The sequence below is a fragment of the Camelus bactrianus genome, chromosome 18, assembly GCF_048773025.1.
Source record: "Camelus bactrianus isolate YW-2024 breed Bactrian camel chromosome 18, ASM4877302v1, whole genome shotgun sequence".
Lineage (NCBI taxonomy): Eukaryota > Metazoa > Chordata > Mammalia > Artiodactyla > Camelidae > Camelus > Camelus bactrianus.
This window is the reverse complement of record NC_133556.1, coordinates 27,176,605-27,197,889: the sequence shown is the minus strand read 5'-3', so window position 1 is coordinate 27,197,889 and position 21,285 is coordinate 27,176,605. Positions and strand designations below refer to the sequence as shown.

General features: G+C 52.8%; 1 protein-coding gene across 3 annotated transcripts; it reads left to right on the top strand.

Annotated features, from left to right (window-relative positions):
* Nucleotides 1–11,520: 11,520 nt before the first annotated feature.
* On the top strand, nucleotides 11,521–21,285 carry TBC1D24 (TBC1 domain family member 24). Of its 3 annotated transcripts, none has more exons than XM_045512789.2 (8): nucleotides 11,521–12,485; nucleotides 13,102–13,119; nucleotides 13,577–13,735; nucleotides 14,932–14,995; nucleotides 16,011–16,106; nucleotides 16,429–16,651; nucleotides 17,116–17,275; nucleotides 17,993–21,285. In XM_045512789.2, the coding sequence occupies exons 1-7, from the start codon at nucleotides 11,521–11,523 to the stop codon at nucleotides 17,268–17,270; spliced, it is 1,680 nt and encodes a 559-aa protein (XP_045368745.2). In that variant the 3' UTR covers nucleotides 17,271–17,275; nucleotides 17,993–21,285. The 3 variants fall into 3 exon arrangements, with proteins under 3 accessions (XP_045368745.2, XP_045368742.2, XP_045368746.2); XM_045512786.2 differs by having other exon boundaries at nucleotides 17,116–17,308; XM_045512790.2 differs by lacking the exon at nucleotides 13,102–13,119.

Below are 21,285 nucleotides of genomic sequence, written 5' to 3'. Positions count from 1 at the left end.
CTGAGGAAAGGCTCATGTTGCAAAAGGAGTCTCTGTTTGCCCACAAGGCAGTGCATGGCCCTGCAGGCCTGTGCCAACCTCTGGATAAGTGCTGTTTGTTAGCAGTTACCTTTGTCTCTTATGGAACCTACTCACTTGGAGCATGTGAGACAGGATCTCCTTCTGTCTTGTGCAGTTAAATTCCCCCACCTGGCCGTGGGACCTTATCTGTCTCAGCCAGGTATTGCCCAGGGCTCTGCTGGCAGGGGTCACATGTGAGCCATTGTGGTTTCTCCCTCCATCCCGCCCAGACTGCGCTCTCCCTTTACAGGTGATTGAGAAGGCACTACACGTGGCTTGGCCTGTTTCCCATAATCTGAAACTGTGTGTTTGCCTAATTGTTACACAATTTTAATTGGATACCACACACACTAAGGGTTATTGTTTACCTATAGGTGATTCTGTTACCAATAAAAGCCCTTCTGCTGTGTAGTGTACTAAATTTATTCATTACCTGTGTCCCCACCAAAAGTTTCCCTGGTTTCTGCCCCTTCAGCCTTTCCTTGTATCAGTTTGCCATCATTCCCTGATAATCTTCTGTAATTCCTTTTTCCTCAAGGATTGTTCCAGCCTTCATAACTTGGTTAACCTGTGGGCCTTAGAAAGATCCAGGTGTATACATTAACTCCACCTGCCTCTGATTTCTTTCCCTGCCTTCCTGGACTGTCCCCTCCCCACCTCCCAGCCCACAAGAGCATTCTCCTTCCTCAGTGGCCCCATGAACCCCAGGGCTCTGTCTTGGACCCTTTGGCTTCTTGGAGCCCATGAAGCTGGACTGTAGAGCTGTCTTTGACTCTGCACCATGAATGACCCGCACCGGCCTGCCCACTTAAAGAGCTGAAGGGCTCCCCAGCCCCAAGTGGCCGTGCTCTCCAAGACCTGTCCTGTGCCCACGCTGTTTCTGCTGCTTCCTAGGCAAAGGCCTTCTCAGTGTTCAGGATCTAACTGAGGCAGGTGCTGGCTTAGGGAGGCTTTCCAGGCCCCTCTTTCCTCACAGGCTGGGCACCCGACACCCTGTACTTTTCTCTCATAGCATCTGCATCTGAGTTGGCATGGTCAGTACACCCGTGTCCCCACATCCAGAAGTTCATTGAGAGCTAGGGCTAGGCTTTACATCTTTGTATTCCAGCACTTGATGCACTGGCATTCAGGAAGTGTATCAAATGCCTATTAAAATGATTAAACCTGAAAGATTCCCTCCCACCCCAGCTCTGTTGTCAGGTCTGAAGATACTTGACTAGAGCCTGCTATGTGCCCGGCCTTCCAAGGCACACCTGTCACAGGCGCTTTGCTTGGAATTCAGACCAGTCAAGATTCTAGCTGCCAACAGCTGGGTTCTCTTCCTCTGCTTCTCATTCCATGCAGCTAGCTGATTTCTCCTGTGCCCTTTGTGGTGGTTTCCCCAGACCTACTGCTGAGCTCAGAAGATAAATACCCCAGGTTAGCAGAGCCCCATTCCAACCCCAGCCCCTGCCTGTGGGTAGACCAGACCTGGCTGGGAAAAAGGTGTTCTGCCCAAGAATGGGATTTAGGGAACCTTTTTGAGTGGCTGATAAGGTTAGGAATCTGCCCTGCTCAGGTCCCACCCATAGGCTCAGGTGCCCTGGTAAGACCTGCATTTGAACTTGTGGCCAGCGGCAGCAGTTGGCCAACCAACTGGCCTGCGGTGCTGTGACTAACACCTCCTTAATAGTTCCACCCCTTTATACCTGGCACGTGCCCTCCATTGTGTGCCATCAGCAAAGGGCCTACTATCAAGTTCCCCGTTCTCTGGCAGCCTGGTAGTCACTGTTGGAATGCCAGTCACCAGCAGTATTTGAAAAATCCCTTTGCTCTGCCTTCTCATCGTGTGAAGATGTCTGCTGGGAAGATCACACCCCTAGAACAAGTTGGCGAATATTCCGTGTTGTTATTATTTAGAATTAAATTTTTCTCTTGGGCCTAGGTGGTTTGGGATTTTCCTGAGTCTCCATCTATTTCCTTCTTTCATTTCCACCTTCCTGGTGTGAGACACCAGGGCTCAAAAGCCACAATACAGTAGAACAGCCGGACTCATTGCAGACCATCACCACAGTGTGCCAAGTTGAAACCAATTTGAATGAGGAGAGGTGGTGTGCAGGTAGGCCAACCTCAGCCCTGCCTGGGATATCGGAAGGGCTGAAAGGGCTGGTGAAGGAGAGGGCATTTGGGCCAAGGCTTGAAGCCATTTGGCCTGAGGGGAGAAAGGAGAACAGGTGCATTCTGCCTTTCTTACTTTCCACTGTCAAGGTTCCTGACGCTGCCACTGGAGGGCAGGTAGGGCCAGATCCTGAAGGGGGGTCAGGGGCAGGAAAGGGCTTCAGGTAGAGTGGGGCAGAGCGGGTTGAGAGTCAGAGCTGAGTTGCATTGGTGTCACAGGGAGTATGTGAAGGTTGGAAGACTTAAGGAAAGCCATTGGAGGTATGGGACTTGAGTTCACAAGAGAAATCTAGGCTGAGAAGAGGAGGGACTGCAGCAAAAGGGACATTTGAGGGACAAGAGCATCAGCAGCAGGAGAGGTAAGGAGACATATACAAGGGAGGGGCTGCAGGAGGCCCAGGGAGAGGAGAGCTGAGAACAGTGGGGTCAGCACTGGGCGCTCCAGGGAGGTAAGGGCTCAGAGGTATCAGGTCTGGCAGCTGGGTGGTGAAGGCGTGAAGGACGAGGAGGGAGGAGATGGATACAGCCTGCTCTCACCAGAAGCTTGACTGGGAAGGAAAGGAGAGACTTAGCTGGAGTGGAGTATCGGGTGCTGTGTTTGGGGGTTTGGGGGCCTGTCTGTAATGGCAGAGGGTGCACTAGAGATGCAGGAGAGTTCAGGTCCCCAGGAGCTGAGATCCAGGATCAAGGGTAGGGGAATGCAAACTGAGGGCCAGGGTCTGAGAGGAGAGTAGGCTCTTTCCTGACACCTGTTTCTGGAGGACAGTGAGAGGCGTGAAGCAGTAAGCTAGTGCGGGGAACCAGAGAGGGTGCTGGCGAGATGTGAGAGAAGGGCTGCCAGGTGGCTCTGACGGCCACAAGCAGGGTAGTCTGATTTTTTCCCCTTTGCAGTTGGTGTGCAAGAGTGGAGAAGCACGCTGTCAGACTGGCTTCTTGTGGGGGTTTTGCCTGGTAGCTGATACAGGAGCACAGGAGAGATGGGAGCTGAGGCTTGGAGGGATGGATCCAGGCTGAGCAGACAAGTAAAGCCACGAAGGACTGGTAGGTGAGGGGAGGTGGCATCATGGCAGGTGGGAGGAGGGCAGTGAATGGCTCCATGACAACTGTGAGACAGTGAGGTGTTTGTGTGTCCTCACCATAGAGCAGTTTCCTGGGCTGATGGGGTGTAGATAAAGCATTAGAGATGTAAAGGCTTCTAAAGTTGGAGAGCTTTGAGCCTGGTCTGCCTACTTGACGCTGGAATGCCCTGCACAGAGGGCAGCTAAGAGAAGGAGGCCAAGAGCTGGAATAGGGGTGGGGGCCTGGGAGAGACCCTAGCAGGAGGGGGATGGGGAGAGCACATTGCTTTCTGTCCTGGAGGAAGGGTGCATTCAGGGAGAGAATGAGGGGCGGGGGGTGTTCTTTGTCACAAACAAGTTCCAGAGCAAGAAAAGAGGTGGGAGTTGGGGGTGAAGTAGGGAAAAAGCAGGGCAGCAAAGTAAGGGAATATGGGGGATTAGTGACTGTGGCCACCCCAGTCGGTGACACCAACACCACCAGCCATCCACAGAATTGGGAATCATCCTACCGCTGAGGCCTCTGGTGTGGAGGTGAGCATCCTCAGCCCAGGGTTCCAGACAGTCTTGAAGCTGTGTCTCCCAGGCCTCCGGCAGATTCTTAAGGGTGGGGTTGAGTATTTCCCTGGCTTCTCCCCCAGGATGGATGGGAGGACTGAGCCTTTCATTAGGAAGTCAGACTTGACTTGGACTTGAGAGAAGGGTCCCAGCATAACAAGAGGCAGTTCATCCTCTGTCTCAGAATGCATCCCACTCCAGGCCTACTGTCATGTCCAGGCCCCACGCTGCCCCTTGTGGCTATCATAGGTGGATGGCCTCAGGGATATCTCCCAACCGCCCCCACTTCCTTCCACGTTCTCCCTCAGAGCACCTGCTACCATGCCTGACTCACCAGCCCAGATGCCTAGGCTGTCCCACTGGCCCTGCTCCTCTACCCAAATACCTTGCAAGCTGAGCCACATGCTTAGCCACCTGGATGAGCCCTCCCTGCCCACAGACGGGTCATCTTTCCTTCCCTGTCCTGCTGCCATGTTTTCTGCCTGACTGGCTGCCCCATGTCCCCAGACCCTGAGCATCTTAACAGGCAGCAACCGTGTCCTGTAATTTCTGTGTTTTTCTCACCTCCAGACCCTACAAACCCTGAGGGCTGGAGTAGGGCCACTAGGTGTCGAAGAATCTGTCATTCTTCTGCATCCTGTCTGGGGACTGGTGGTCTCTGAGGTTGAGGAGCTAGCTGAATAGCACATGCTCTGAATTTCACTCTGGGGAAACTTCCTGAGAGGATTGTGCATTTCTTAGTCTAGTGGAGATTCTCAAGCCTGGGACTGAGCACCTCACTGCTCCTCCTTCCTGCCCATTGTCCTGTTCTTGACCAGTCTGCAGGGCTGGAGCCTCCTTATTCTTCTTTGTTCCTGGTCTCACTCCCAGGAAACAGATGTGGAATTGCTCAGACTAGAGGGGAAGAACTGAGACACAACAGTGAAGCCACCCTGTCCTGTGGCATAGTGACTAAGGCCCAGCCAGGCTGAGCCCTGGGTCCTTGAACTGCAGCCAAGGGGTGGGGGAGACTAGGCAGGCTGGGCTGGGCAGGGGTCATGGGAGCGGGCAGGCATCATGGTGAGCACCAACCTCCCTCTGCACAGGGCTACCTCTTGCTGCGTGTTGCCCCACCAAAACCCCACCGCTGGACTGGAATTCTCTGTTCATTGCTTGGGTCTGTGCCCCCCAACATCAGGTCACCTCATCTGGTGGAATCCACCCCATCTTCATCCTCTGTGGTCAGCCTCAGCCCAGCCCTCCTTCTGCCCCCACTTCTGGACTCTGCCCTCCTTCCTCCATGGCCACAAGGGGGATTTTTCTAAAATGCAGATCTAATCATGTCACCTTCTGCTTAGGCTTTTCTCCTCCTGCTCCCTCTTGTGTAGGGGTGATGTCCAGTCTCCTAGTGCAAGTGGCATGCAAGGCCGCTGGCCCCCTCTCATCCCACCATCAGCCACTCCACGTCATCTGCCTGAAGCTCCACAGTTTGCCATGCCTTCCCTTATGCTTTTGTCCCCACCCCCATCTTTATGCACTCAGGGTAGCATTGCCCCTTCTGTAGTGCTCATGCAGAGTCAGAGCCCTGCCTTGGTGGTCACCAGCACCCTGCCTGGTCTGACTGTGTGTGCTGTCATCATTGGTCTTGAGAGCCATCTTTTACTCTCATATCCCTGGTGCCCTGCCCAGAAAAGGCAACTGAATAGAAGTTTGTCAGATGAATGGAAGTTTGGGGCAAGGGGAGCTGTAATGGAGTGCTGGGCCCTCCGGGAGAGGCAGCCTATAAGGGAGACATGGCACCCATTGTTGTCAGGTGGTTAAGATGGAATCGCCCAGGCTTAAATGTGAGGGTCTGTTTGTCACATGAAAGCAAGTTTGTTTTCAAATCCAATTGTTTGGGAAAATCATGTTCCCCACATAAGCCGTGAGAAAGGCAGAGGTCTCGTGACTCGTTGGATCCAGGGTGGTGTTTTGAGACAGCAGCGTGGCATTGAGAAGCCAGCCATGAACTGGCTGAAGAGGGAAGGTGGGCGGGGCTGACCACCCTGGGTGGCCTGTGCTCCTGAGGTGGGAGCTAGGTAGAGGACACTATGGCCTCTGTGATCACTCTGAAGGCTGACAGATCAGGGTTGGTTCTCCCTATGCCGGGGACACTCAGGTGCCTCTCTGTATCTCCTTTTCCTCATCTGTGAAGTGGAACGAATCCCTGTGCCACGAGACTGTCCTCAGGATTGGAGGAGACGGGAATGAGAGGCTAAATCACCTGGAGGTGGAATTTGTGTTCAGCAGTCCTTGAAGAAGGGTGCAGGAGGGGTCCTGCTTAACCAGTGGCATGGTCCTGGCTGTCTTTTGCCCCACTGCCCATAGTGAGGTCTTGTCCTTTCTTGCACATCCTTTCTCCTCCTGTCTGTTCCTGGTTGGAAATCTGCTTGTGAGGGCTGCACACCTGATGGAGCAGAGCTGACAGTTTCGGGGATGGGGCTGGGCTCTTTCCACCCCAGCTGGCCGCCTCCCTCTTTCTGTGGGCACACTTTGGGGGTTCACCCAAATTTGGGGGGAGGGCAGAGTTGAGGTTTATTTGAGCTCCCATGGGGTTTTCTTGTTTTCAAAACATCATCTCACAGGAACTCCGCTCCTCAGAAAGGCTGCTTTTGCCTAGGGCCTGTGTGGCTGCAGGCCAGGAGCCGCTGAAGGGGCTGCTAACACTTCAGACCTCTCTAGAGACTGATGTGAACTTGCTCTTGGCAGACCCAGGACCATGTATTTGGGCTGGAGGGTGCACTGGTCATCACCACAGGATGGGAAGCTGGAGGGAGCTGTCGCTGGCACAGCAAGATAACATTTCAGGGAAGTAGATGTCATTCATTTCCACTTAGGTTTTTATTTTTCTTTTAAAGAAATACTTGCTTTCCATTAGGTAGCCTAAACTCTCAAAACTGGTATAGTATGTGTGTGGGAAAGGAACACGAGGGTCACTGGAAGGGGCTTACGGGGTCAGGAAGCAGCAGCACAGGCAGGAAGGGGAGGTAGGTCCCTCAAAGAGGCCATTTGAAGGGGTCATTCCAAAGGGAGCAGGGGACCTTCGTGGGGCTGTGTGAGAGAACCTTGGTGGCAGCCTCCTGTGGCTGTGCCTCCCCCTTACGGAGGGGGCATGCTCAGGCTCCTCCACAGGACTGGTGGGGCATTGACTCACCAGACCCCATCACTCCACAGACATCCCAGAGCCAGTGCCAGGCCAGGGGACCCCAAGGAGCAGTAATGGTAAGAGGCCCTTGGGACATCTGAGCTGCCCTGGCGTGCCAGGCTGGACTGAGTGCTTTCTATAAACAGTCTCAGTTAATCCTCACAATTGGCTTTTAAGCACATCCGTTGGATCACATCCCTTCTCTGAGTCCCACTGCACTTAGAATAAAATGCAGACTCCTCCCTATGCACGATCCAGCCCGTGGTTGTTTCCACTGTTCTTGCCTCGCACACTGTGCTCTGGCCACACTGGATGCCCTCCTCTTCCTGGAGCACACCAGGCCTGTTCCTACCTCAGGGCCTTTGCACTCATTCTTCTCTTTGTCCAGGGTGACTTTTCCTCAGCTCTTCCGTCTGCTTCCTTATTGCTTCAGCTCAAGTTGGGAGAGGTCCACCCTGAAGATCCCAGCTAAAGTAGCCACCGCCCTCCAGACATGCTGTGTGGTGTCCCTATCTGATCACTGTCTGCAATTCTTGTGAGTTTAACGGGGTGTTAAGGGGAATTTTTCCTGTTTTCCCAGAATTGCAGGTTAGGCCCAAAGCTGAGGACAAAAAACACAAAGTTCCTTCCTACATTCCAAATTGAGGGAGCTGCAGGCAGGTGGGGCCAGCCTTCTCCCACAGGGCTGGTGGAGAGATGCCACTACAGAGAGCCAGCCCTGCCCCCACCCCCAATCTTCCACAGTGAACTTGAGACTAGGGGTGTGTGTGTGTGTGTGTGTGTGTGTGTGTGTGTGTGTGTGTGTGTGTGTGTGTGTGGCCTTAAGGTGAGTGCAGTGTTTGTGGTTAGGATTCATTCCCTCCCTCCCCTCCTGAGGCCAAGGGAAAGGGGTTTTCCAGGGCACCTGCTGGTAGGGCTCTGCTGGCTGGGAAGAGCGGCCAGCCTGCTGGCTGTCTGCCCTGGTTTGCCAAGGAGGCAAAGGTACATGAGAAAGAGAGTGGGCTGCCACCCGTGCCCGAGTCAGTGAGTCCAGAGTAAGAACTCGACCCTCAGGTGTTGCTTGGGGATTCATGTCTGTTGGGTGGTTCGTATTCATCACTTCCGTTTAGAGACAGGCAGCTGCTGTTCAGGGGAGAGGCATGGCTTATCTGAGGTTCGGCCAGACAGATAGCAAAGCTGGACTTTGAAGCTCAGCCTGTCTGACTTTAAATTCAATCATTTCCCACATTGACTCCTGCCTTGCTTCTCTACTCCCGACCGCCTGGTGCCGACCAGGAAGCATGGCCTCCTTCCCAGGCCTGGCACCTTTGTCAGGAGCTGGAGGCTGTGGGGAACAGGTGAAGCCTTGTTTCCACAAGGGAGCAGGAAGTGTGGACAGTGTTGTGTGACAGCCACAAACTGCAGACAGAATAACTAGGGGAGGGTATTGCTTCAGTTCTGAAACTTACTTCTAGACCGTGCAGGTCCAACCCGGATGACTTTAGGTTTTGGTCTGTTTCCCACCTCCTGACTTTCCCTTCCCAATAGCCAGCTTAAACAGTCTCACTGGGGTCTGAATGTGTGTGCATGTAAATGCAAGAAAAGGTTTTGAACGATGTGCACTAAAATGTGAATGGTGATTGTTTTAGCTAGAAGAGGGAAGAGGATTGAGGGGTAGCTTAAACAGGACTTTACATTTTTACTCTATAATTTTGTATTATTTGACTTTATCGTGATTATGCATTCACATATATAAGCAAATAAAAAATCTACCCTGATCCCTGGTTTTATAGATGCCTGAGGAGGTCATCACGAGCCTTGTTTGCTCTGCTCCGGAAGTACCATGCTATCTTTTCGGGTGGGAGCCTGCAGAGATCTGGTGGGGCTTCTTCAGGGTCTTCTGCAAATGTCTTTGCCTTGGAGTCCCTCCGAATCCAGTGTGTTCCCAGGCCCGCTTGCTGCAGCAAATAAAACCATAGGCCTACTTCTCCCTGAAGGCCCTTTCTGAAGGAATTTGCAAGGTGCACTAATCGTTTTTGGAGTTTCCAGTTTAATATTCAACCCGAATCTGAAGCCAGTCGAGTGAGGGTTGGTGTTGTCCTGCCCAGCTCTTGTTCTGTTTATAAACATGTTTATTGCCCTGAACAGGAGCAGGTTCTATTCCCACAAGCAGGATAGGCCTGGGGTCCCCCCAGAGGCTAGCGGACTCAGAGCCTGGAATGAAGGATATAAACTCTATAGGTAACTTATCCATGGAAGATCATGGAGTGCTGGGCCTGGGCGTGGCCATGGGGATGCGAGTGGGCCTGTTGGCCTGGCCTTCAAACCTGGGAGGGGGAGCCCCTCCTGCTGTCCAGCCCAGGACAGAGCAAACAAACCAACTGCCATTTGGGTTTCTTTTCTTCTGGGGAAGAGGGTTCCAGCACTGGCAGCAGGTCCTTTTGTGGGCAAGGCTTTTCTACTGGGACATGTTAAGTAGATATCACAAATCTTATTTTAATTAATGTTTTCTGCAGAAGGATCCCTGTAAAAACAGTGTCACTGGATATATGTCCAGGGACTTGAACAGATACTTGCGCAGCCATGTTCACAGCAGTATTATTCACAACAACTAAAAGGTGGAAAAACCCAAAAGTCCATTGACAGATGAGTGGATAAACAAAATGTGTTCTATCCATACAATGGAATATTATTAACCATAATGAGGAATGAAATTCTGGTGGTGAGGGGTGAGCAGGGATGAATAGGTGGAGCACAGGATTTTTAGGGCAGCAGAAATACTTTGAATTATACTATAATCAGGATACATATCAGTTTACATTTGTCCAAACTCATAGAATGTGCAGGCAGGAATGGACCCTCATTAATCTATAGATTTGGGTGATGTGTCAGTGTAATTTCATCAGCTGTAGCAAATGTACCATCTGGTGGGGAATGTTGATAATGGGGGGCTGTGCCTGTGTGGGGCAGAGGGTGTGTGGGAAATCTCTACCATCCTCTCAATTTTACTGTAAACCTAAAATATATTCTCATACATGCTATAAACATAGGTGGACCTTGAGTACATTGTGATCAATGAAATAAGCCAGACAAGGAAGGACAAATACTGTAAGATTCCACTAGTGTGAAGTACCTGGAGTGGTCCAGTTCTTCGAAGGTGGAGTGGTAGGTGCCAGGAGTGGGGGCGAGGGAATGGAGAGTGAGTATCTAATGGGCACAGAATTCCCATTTGGGAAGATGAGAAAGTTTTAGAGATGGATGGTGGTGATGGTTGCACAACATTGTGAATGTACTTAATGCCACTGAACTGTTTAAAAACGGTTAAAGTTTGTTATGCATATTTTAACACAATAAAAAAAGCACCACATCAAGGTGCTTTCTCAAGACACCTGACTCATAGAGGCTTTACATTACAGTTCTTTCAGCTTAATGTTTTTAAAGTATTACTTGCTTTTTATATTTTCAGATGAATGTTTTCGATGCAGGAGAAACTGGAATGATCTGGTCATTTACCAGAACTCACTGAAGCAAACCCTTGTGATATCTTGACATTTGTACCATCGCAGGCAGAAAGGTTAGTCTGAGGTACGCAGGCAGACTGTTGTCTTTTGTGCTGACAGCAGTAGCCTTTGGCAAAAACAGATGTTAAACTGTGGTGTTCTGAACGGTAGGCTTCTATCTCACTGTCCACATGCAGCCGGAGTCCCAGATAGCACATTTTACCCATTTTTTTAATGTCTGCATGAATCTCATTAGTTGCCTATAATGGAGAGGCAGCACCAAATCCCCCATACTTCTGGCTCATTTGGACGCAGAAATGTCTGATTTTGAAGCTGTAATGCCTTCCATTTATTGTTCAGCCCTCATGTCTACTCACCACCAATGATTCTTCTCTGAAATACCTGCCTGAAACTAAGCTGGTATTTTTAGAACATTAAAAATGTTGGCCTCCAAATTCCAACCCAGGGACGGCTGGCAGAGTAGGTGTGTGTCTTCCTCATGATGCAAACCAGTTGAAGGCCTGAAGCCTTTGAGAACTGAAACGCAGCATCTCTTGGCTTAATGGAGTCTTCTTGACTAGTAGCTCCTCTTCAGAAGGCCCACAGGCCACAGGGTGAAGTGTGGGAGCCTTGTGGGCCACCCACCCCTGGGACAGAGAGTTGTTTTCAGCAGGGTCAGACTCTCAAAGCCCTTTCAGAAACTCATCTCTAGCCTGCCTCTCACTACCCAGAATCTGTGTGACCTATTCAGTAGCTTCATAAGCCCCAGGGAAAGAAGTTATACTCCAGAGTTCATAGTGAATTCTCAGAATATCCACTTACCTTAAATGGAAGCCTTTCTGATACTTTATAAAAAAGATTAAAACAAAAACCTGTTTTTTAAAAATGTGAACCTTCATATACATGTATTAAGCATGGCTTTTAATCCTACAGGATATAGCATGGCAAACAGGTTAGCAGAAGAGCCTCAGAGAGGGGGCTGCTGGGTTTAGCTGCTCTTTGCCCCCTCCTAGCAGCCCAGAGCCTCCTCACAGGCACACCCTGCACGATGGACTCCCCAGGGTACAACTGCTTTGTGGACAAAAACAAGATGGACACCGCCATCCAGGACCTGGGGCCCAAGGAGCTGAGCTGCACCGAACTGCAGGAGCTGAAGCAGCTGGCGCGCCAGGGCTACTGGGCCCGCAGCTACGCCCTACGGGGAAAGGTGTACCAGCGCCTGATCCGGGACATCCCTTGCCGCACAGTCACCCCCGATGCCAGTGTGTACAGTGACATTGTTGGTAAGATCGTGGGCAAGCACAGCAGTGGCAGCCTGCCTTTGCCTGAGTTTGTGGACAACACGCAGGTGCCCAGCTACTGCCTGAACACGCGGGGCGAGGGCGCTGTGCGTAAGATCCTGCTGTGCATCGCCAACCAGTTCCCGGACATCTCCTTCTGTCCTGCCCTGCCTGCGGTCGTGGCCCTGCTGCTCCACTACAGCATCGACGAGGCCGAGTGCTTCGAGAAGGCCTGCCGCATCTTGGCCTGCAACGACCCCAGCAAGAAGCTGATTGACCAGAGCTTCCTGGCCTTCGAGTCTTCCTGCATGACATTCGGGGACCTGGTGAACAAGTACTGCCAGGCAGCCCACAAGCTGATGGTGGCTGTGTCCGAGGACGTCCTGCAGGTATACGCGGACTGGCAGCGCTGGCTGTTTGGGGAGCTGCCCCTCAGCTACTTTGCTCGCGTCTTTGACGTCTTCCTGGTGGAAGGTTACAAGGTGCTGTATCGCGTCGCACTGGCCATCCTCAAATTCTTCCACAAGGTGAGAGCTGGGCAGCTGCTCGAGTCAGACAACGTGAAGCAGGACATCCGCACCTTTGTCAAGGACATTGCCAAGACTGTGTCTCCTGAGAAGCTGCTGGAGAAAGCATTTGCCATCCGCCTCTTCTCTCGGAAGGAGATTCAGCTCCTGCAGATGGCCAATGAGAAAGCTCTGAAGCAGAAGGGCATCACTGTCAAGCAGAAGAGGTAGGCAGGTCCCTTGGGGCCACAGGTGTGGCCAGCTTCAGGGCAGGGCACCAGGGCCTGGGTGGGGCGGGGCTTTGGCGGAATGCATACTGGGGGCTTGAGGTGTGAGCTTGTCCGGCCAGCCTCTGGCTCTGCCTATGGCCAGCCAGCTGGCCGGCCAGCCATCCATGCGTAGGTAGAAAACCACAGGAAAGGAGAAAGACCTACCTGGCTATAGTCACAGGCTGCTGAAGGTACAGGGTGCTGTCCTTGGGCATGGGGCCTCTGGCTGGGATGGAAGCTGGATGCTGCCCATGGCACCAGAAGGCCCAGCAGTGAGCCAGGCTGACTCCTTGAGTCATTTTAGAGCACTTGCTCCACCACTCCAGCTCCGGGCTCTCTTGCTGGCTGTTCTCCTGGCTGCCTGGCACAGCCCCCTGGGGAGCAGGCCTGGGAAGGGCCCATGTGTCCTGAGACCTTCTCAGCGGCAGGCGCTGTGACGGTGCTGTAGACGTGGAGGCCTTTCTCTTGGGCCAAAGGCAGGCATGTCCTGGGCATCAGTACTTGCCACTAACCTCCTTGTCTGTTTTATTTTTCTTCCTCTTTTCCATGTCCATTGCTTCCTCCTGTTTTTCAGTGTTTCACTTTCTAAAAGGTAGGTCTGGAAACCATGTCTCCACACTTGGCTTATCTCTGTCTTCCAGCCTGGCTGTCCCAGGGCCTGGCTGTTTGCTCTGGCTCTCAGGGCTGGCTTCTGTCTTTCTGTCTGCCTGCCTGTCTGCCTGCCTGCCTGCTGGTGCTTGGCTGGCCTTGAAGCATTGTCTTGCTGGAGCTGACTTGCTTTGTCCCATTTCTGAGAGAAAAGGTGCTTTTGTCCCCACCGGGGCTGGGTGCTCTCCCCTCTTTGTAACGGGATGGGAGCGGGGCTCTATGGGACAGCTCCACCCCGTGTCTCCCTGAGGGCATCTAGAACCAGGCTCTGACCTGGCTGAATAGGTGAGAAGTTTACTTTAGTCTTGACTCCCATGAGAGGCTCTGCATACCTCCAGGGTAGGGGACCGGCCAGGGCTGGGATCAGATCTGTGCTCTGAACTTCTCCCCACTCTCCCCAGGCAGTTTGTGCACCTGGCTGTTCACGCGGAGAACTTCCACTCGGAGATTGTTAGCGTGAAGGAGATGAGAGACATCTGGTCGTGGGTCCCTGAGCGGTTCGCCCTCTGCCAGCCCCTCCTGCTCTTCTCCTCACTGCAGCACGGGTACAGCTTGACCAGGTAACGCCCAGGAGGCCGGAGGAGTCTGGGCCTGCCCTCCCAAGGCCCTGAAGCCTGGGCTCCGAGGGCCAGATGGACAGTGTGGAAGGGGTTGAGTGAGCTGAGGGGCTGCCCAGCTTCTCACCCTGCCCACGCTTCCGGGAGGTCACAGTGGTAGCTGGAAATGGGCCTCTGAACGTGGGCATCCTCCCTCTTTGTGGGGGACCCTAGAATTAGGAGCCCCTTTTCTGGGCTTTTCTTACTCCTGGACCACACAAACTTCAGGGGTCCAGGCCCCCATGTAGGTAATGTGGTGATACAGGAGGCAGACTTTGCAGAGGGAGCTTTCAGAACTGTCAGAGAGGATAGCTGGAGGCAACAGGCCTTGGTCACTACTGCTCCACCCCGACTCCATCAGTCTGTAGGCCAGGTCAGCCCTGTGGGTAGTGCCTGTGCCAGGCCCTGGCAACGTCCAGGGCATTCTGGCCGGGTTCCCCCAGGGCCCACTGTCTCTCAAGGTCACTCTACCAGGTAGGACCACCCCCTTAGAGCCTTAAATGACAGGTGGCCTCAGAAGCTCTGGCTCGGGTCACAGGTGACCCTGCAGGGGATGACACAGGTGGAGCTGGCCCAGCCCACATGGCAGATACTGTCTATGACCCCACAAACATTATGGCGTAGCTAGAGCTGTATTTACCTGACTCTCACCTCTGCAGTGTGGGAGGCCTGCTGAGGGATGGCCTAGCAGGGCCATCAGGGATGCCAGCCAAGTCCTGGGCACCTGGCACCATCACAGTGGCAGCCTCAGGCCTCCTCACATGCTTTCCGGTGCTGCCCAGCTCCCAAGGACGTTCTGAGCTTTCCTAGAGCAGGGACCTGTTCCTCTGGTTCTTGCTTCCCTGAAGCGCCTGATGTTTGGCTCTGTCCACTGTGCAGCTTCTCCTCTGCATCATACCAGGCCGAGAATCCTGGGGCCTCTGACCGCTTGGCCTGCAGGCCTCCTGGCCAGTGCTCCATCTTAGCTGAGAAAAGTGCCCAGGCCAAGGTGTTGCAGTTCTTGCCCACAGTGCCTGGCTCTGTGAGTAGGTGAGGAAAAGCAGTTCCCAGGTTGGTCCACCCCCAGACAGCCTGAGTTTCTCAGACACTGTGGGTGCTGGGGAAGGGGTGCCAGGGTGATGGCTGCCATCAGGTCTGGCATGTGTGATCTCTGCCCCCAGGTTCTATTTCCAGTGTGAAGGACATGAGCCCACCCTCCTGCTCATCAAGACCACGCAAAAGGAGGTGAGGAGGGACCAGAAGGAGCCTGGGCTCCTGGCCTCTGATAAGCTCTGAGGAATCTGCTGCTCTCATGCCCCAAGGAGGGTGGGTGTTCCCTTGTACCCCCAACCCAGGCTTCCTGCGCTTTGGGGTGCAGAGCAGGGCTGGCCCTCTACAGAGAGGCGAATCCAGCCTCCTCATGTGACCACCAAGTACTCAGGGCCTCCCTGTTTCCCCTGGGGGTCCAGGCCACTACTGAAACAGCCTGGCAGTTTAGAGGAGCTTTGCAGAAATGCGTTGTGAGTGAGGCCCTGCCTCTTTTTGCAGCAGCAGTGCCAGATGAGTCGTCTGCCTTTACCTGCCTCCACCCCCTGACAAGTAGTGCTCAGGGCCTGGCTTTCTGCAGTAGCTGGCATCTGGAAAGTACCCTGAGATGTCTAGAAAAGTCAGAGCTCATGTGCCCCCATCCTAGGGGCTTCTGCTTGCATTAGAGGCTCCTTGTTCAATGGCTCCCAGACCTACACCAGTGGGAGTTATAGGTCCCTCACCTCATTCCAGACTCTGCATCCGGGTTGCCAGCAGGAGCCTGGGCATCTGCATCATAGCAGGTGACTGATTGTCAGATACTTTGTGCAAACGCTGTGCCACTTAAAGAAGTGACTCTCTAATCGAGCATTTTGTTGGCTGATGCTGGGGTTGGGAAATGTTTCCTGAGCAAGGGTACCTCCTGAAAGTTTCCATCTGAGTCACCTCCCTGGGGCTGATGCCACAACCCGAGTGTGGACATGGAGCTTACCCCCATGCCTTAGGGCCAAAGAGGGAAATGAAAATATCCCCAGGAAGCTAATGGTGGCCGAGGCAGTCCTCCCACTCTCACTGCCGGCTCACACCTACAAACTCTGACTTTCCCATACTACTCTCCACCCCTAGCCCTCAAGTGGTGAGGGTGGAGCTGTGACAACAGTACCCCCCAGCTGTACCATGGTCCCCCAGCAGGCCCTAAGCAGGGTGCAGCCTCACCCTGAGCCTTTCTCCCCAGGTGTGTGGAGCTTACCTGTCAACAGACTGGAGTGAGAGGAATAAGTTTGGAGGCAAACTGGGCTTCTTTGGGACCGGAGAATGCTTCGTGTTTAGGGTGAGTGAGTCTCCCTGCGGGAGTTACTGGGTCGACAGGCTTGACCCCCAACCCCACGTCACCCCCACTCATGTGATCCTGTTTACTTTCGTCATAGCAGTTACCACACAGGTACCTCCCTGTTCCCTTCTGGCTGGTGATCATTAGACCATGAGTGCCACGAGAGCAGGCAGGCCTTTACCCGCGCGTGCGGTGCCATCTCCCAGCCCCTGGCTCAGGGCCTCACACGGAGAGGGTGCTGATGATGGATTGTGAGGAAAAGTGGGCAGAAGGGGCTCTGCAGGGCTGGTGCCAGCTCCTTGTGCTGCCCCTTTGCCCTCAGCTGCAGCCCGAGGTCCAACGCTATGAGTGGGTGGTCATCAAACACCCGGAGCTGACCAGGCCCGTGTCCGTGGAACCCACCACCACTCTTTCCTCACTCTGCCACTCCACGTCCTCAGACCCTGCTGACCGCCTCTCACCATTCCTGGCTGCTCGGCACTTCAACCTGCCCTCCAAGACTGAGTCCTTGTTCATGGCCGGGGGCAACGATTGCCTCATCATAGGTGGGTGCCTCCCTCCGGCTCCAGCTGGGCTCCTGCCAGCCCTTGGTCACTCAGCCTGGGTGGAGGTTGCAGGGTCATGGGCAGCAAAAGCCGCTGGGCCCACCCTTGCTGACATGAGTGGTAGGTGCCTCACCTGCGAGACAGGCAGAGCCCCTATGATGGCAGAGGAAGAAAGTGTTGGGGGGTGGGGCAGGCACGAGGGGCGGGAGCAGGGACATGAGGGTGCAGGCTGGGGAAATGGGCTCATTAGCAGATCTACCCTAGAGCTTGGACCCCAGCTGAGGGCCAGGGGACTTTGGAGAGTGGAGGGTCAGCCCTGTGGTTTGAGAGAGGCCTCTGGCAGGGCTGGGGCAGGGACAGCTTCAGGACCTGCCCTGTCCATGTAGAGATGCTCAGGAGCAGGAGGAGGAGAGCCCCTGGGGCAGTGCTGGACAGAGGGCAGCCATTGACAGAGGATCCCACAGGTGGAGGGGGCGGCCAGGCGCTGTACATCGATGGGGACCTGAACCGGGGCCGCACCGGCCACTGCGACACGTTCAACAACCAGCCGCTGTGCTCTGAGAACTTCCTCATCGCTGCTGTGGAAGCCTGGGGCTTCCAAGACCCCGACACTCAGTGACAGGCGTAAGCCTCCAGTGGCCGAGCTGCTGCCGTTGGGTATGGTGGTAGCTGGCCCCTCTCTTCAGGGAAGGGGCGGTGAATGAAGACCCCACCCCAACATACATAGGTCGCACCATCAGGATGCAGCCGGGCTCTGGGAGTGGGCTGGGCAGTGATGCCAGGGCCTCAGCTGGCCAGGCCTGTCCCTCCTGGCCCTTCTCAGACCTGCCCATATTTGCTACCATCTCTACCTTGGACTCAGGCGCTGGCTGTGCTCTGTGTAGGTATTCTATGCCCAAGGCCTGGGAAGGGTGACATCTTGCAGCCTCTGAGCCTTAGTTCTGCGGGGGTAGGAAGGACGAGGCTGGAAAGGCAGAAGGATCCGGCCACCAAGTGTGGGTCCGTGGCACCCCCTGCTGGTGCCTCTTAGCATGGCTCCCAAGCGGGTTCTGCAGTCCCCTGCCTGGCCTGCTGCTGGGCAGTTCCCTAGAGATGTATTGGTCCTGAGAAGCTGACAGGTGCCCTGGGGACTGTTGCTTGACAGGAGCATCTGCCTGGAGCTTCTGACTCAGTTCCCTCCTCCCTGTGCTGGCCTCCAGGGCCTGCCTCTTGGACAGGAACTGCAAGGTGAAAGAGAGGAGGGCAGGATTGGTACAGGGCTCTGGGCCCCTCCTGAGGGAGGCCAAGGGCCAGTGGGATGAAGGGCTGGAGGGAATGTGACGTATCCTTGTGTTTCTGCAGAGCCTGAAGCTTCTCCTGGGCCTCGTGTGTTCATGCCTGGAGAGGCCACCAAGGGAGGGGCCCTCTGACTGACCCGAAACCAGCCAGCTCCATTTCCAGGGGCCTGCCCAGAGAAGCCTGGACCCATGGAGTCTTCTTCAGCCCTCCTTCTCTCCAGCCTGGGGCCTCCTTAGCTCCCTGCAAGTCCCTGCAGCTGCCCCATTTTGCTGCAGTGACCTGGGCCCCAGGATCCCATCTAGACCCCTCAGGGGCATTCTCCTCTCCCAGCCCTTCCCCCTCCCCTTCACTGGGCTCCACACGCCCGTGCGCTGGGGCTGCACCTTCCCCAGCTCCCTGCCCACGTGGCTCCTTCATGATTCTTCCCACTGTGTAGCACAAGTTCTCCCTCTGCGTCCCTCTGCCTCCCTCTGCCAGTACTGTGGTTGGCCACAGAACGTGGTTTCCCCCACCCTCCCTGCCTGGCCCTACCCTGGGCCTATGCACAGTAGGTGCCAAGTAAAGACTGGCCAGTGAGCATTGCAGGGAGCGGCCCTCTCACCCTGTGACCTCCCTCAGCTGGTCCTGAGGGCCTGGGTACCCCAGCGGGAAGAAGGGAGAAGCAGACACCCGAGCGGCTGTACCGGGACCAGGGCAGCCTGGGCCACAGATGCCAGGGGGTCTTGCCCCTCAGGTCGATTCCCACTTGGCTCTACCCCTGTCAGTGTCCCCACACACCACACCCCTGTCCTCCACACTTTGCTTGCTCTTCCCGTGGGGCTCTCATCCTCCTCTGCCCACCTGCTCATGTCTCCCCTGAGCCAGGCCATAGTGGTACAGAAAGATGGACCAGGAACCCTGTGTGACTTTGAGCAAGCCAGTGAGCCTCCCTGGAACTGTTTCCCCAACTGTAAAATGGGGCCAGTCACCCTGCTCTGCTGTCCCTATAGGACTGTTGAGAGGCTGTGAGGGGGACGGTGACTTCCTGTGGAAGGGAGAGGTTCTGGGAAGTGGTGTCACAGCACCCCCCCCCCACTGCAGCCCTTGCTGTCTCCCTTCCTCTGAGCCCGCACAGCCCTCATCTGTACTTCGGTGTTCATTAAACATGGTCTTGTTACATGAACTCCAGGGATCTGAATCTGGTTTCTTCAACCAGAGGGGCCTCCAGGGGCTCCCCCCAGGCATGCCACCAAGTGGGGTGCAGCCTCCTGCTTGTCAGTGTTCTATCACGGGGATGTCCTTTTAAAAACATAGCCTTTCAGAAGCAGCTGAAGGCATATCTGAGCACTTTTCACACAGCTTCCTCTGCAAACTTCCTGAACCGGGGTGTTCTTTTGCTGGTGAGTAAGTCCAGAGGACTCTCTGTGACTGCCCCAAGGGCCCCTGCCCAACCTTCCCAGAGGTCTGGCCCACAGAGGATAGTTGCTGCTTAGTCATAATTTCTGTATCATGAGATCTTTGCATGTGCATGCAAAATACTCATTGTCTTTGAATTTCATATCTTTTTACTTATTTACTAAAACTAAAAGATATGTGTGATTATTATCCTTATTATCTGATATTAGGTATTCCCAAATACGGCATAATTTATTTTGTTAATATTCTTTGTTATTCCTGATTATTTATCATTAGCTTTTGATGTTAAAAATTAGCCAAAGTTTTATGGAATTGCATAATGAGTTATCATTTGTTTTTCTAGAAACATTTGCAAGTTTGTTTTAAAAACAAAACATTGAACATAGTTTAAACCAGTCCATTAAATGATTCATCGAAGTGGACTGTATGCCTTTAAGGCTTCAGAAAATCAGTTTTCCAAAAATAACTTATAATACAAAAGTAAGTCATTTGTATTTTATAAATTTTTCAGTTTTAGTTATTTAATTAAAATTAGTATTTCAATTTTTCCTATTTGTTTAAGTTCCATGCTTAAATTTTTTTACTTTTTCAAGGCAACTTATTTTTAACACTTCTGAAGATTTCAGAAGAACTTCAACTTCCTCTTATCCATTTCCTGAAGTGACAAAGCCTTTATTATACTCTCCTTACATATTTTATATTTCATAGATTATTTTTATAACTTTATTTTGAAATAATTTTAGATTTACAGAGGAGTTTCCAGGATGGTACCAACCTCCTACATACCCTCCCCAGCTTCCCCCAGAGTTAACAGCTCACATTTATCAAAACTAAGAAATTAATATTAGTATGATGCTAGAAACGTAAACTACAGTCTTTATTCAGATTCCCTTTTTTGTTCCAGCAATAGATTTAATTTTTATAGATACTTCCTTTCCCACATTTTATTTAAATCCTGAATGTCATCAAATACACAAGACTAACACTGGTCAAAAAAAAATGGCCAGGCAGTACAGCGAATGTCTCAAACATGAATTCATATGTCTTGATTGTCCTCCCCAAAATGTCCTGTTTGCAGAAGAGGTTACCAAGTGAGGCAGCAGTGCTGAGACTGCCTCACAGGTGCTTCACACTATGCTGTCAAGTTAATAGAAAAGTGTGTGGATTTTAAAAAATAGCCTGCTGTCAAAAAAAGAAAAAAAGCATGACCTTTGTTATATTCAGGTCAGATTGTGCCGGAAACTGTTAGGTGCAGTGTCACATTACTGTCGCTAGGGCTGAAATGCCTCCCACATGTGCAGAGGACCCCATTTCACGTGACCATATGGAATTTATCAAGGCCGTGCTTGGGACAGAGGAAGCAGAATCAGTGGACCCACTGTCATGCAGACACTCTGACCCATGTCATGACAGAACACAACAAACAAAAGGCTTCTGCTTTAGATCGCTGAAGCCCCAGGCATGGCTGCTCAGCTCGGTTTGCCAGTTATAAGCGCCCCTGGCCAGAGGCAGCCTACGGGTCTGATCTCATCCATCGGTGCCATCGATAGCACGGGGAAGTTCACACAATCCAAGCTGTCCTGTCCCCTGTTTTTATCTTCCCGTGAAGACGGAGGGACACATCTCTGTCCTATTACTTCCTGAAGTGCATTGACTGGCTAAGGACATGTTTTGTCAAAAGCTTGCAAGCTAAAGATGGAAGAGAAAAAAAGTTGTGTGACTAATTTTACTCTCTTGTTCTTACGTAGGATAGTTATTGGTTGAAAAATGGATTGCTGGGCTGACATTGTGGAGCATTTCAATGAATGTAATAGAAATTCCAAGGACCTTGTGAAGATATATGTAGTGAGTGAATGTGTGGCTTTGAAGCAAAATCTAACTTTGGAAAAGTGAAAATAAGTGACTTAGTAATATGTTTGGTCAGTGTTAATTTGAGTCCTAAATAAACAAATGGATCAACA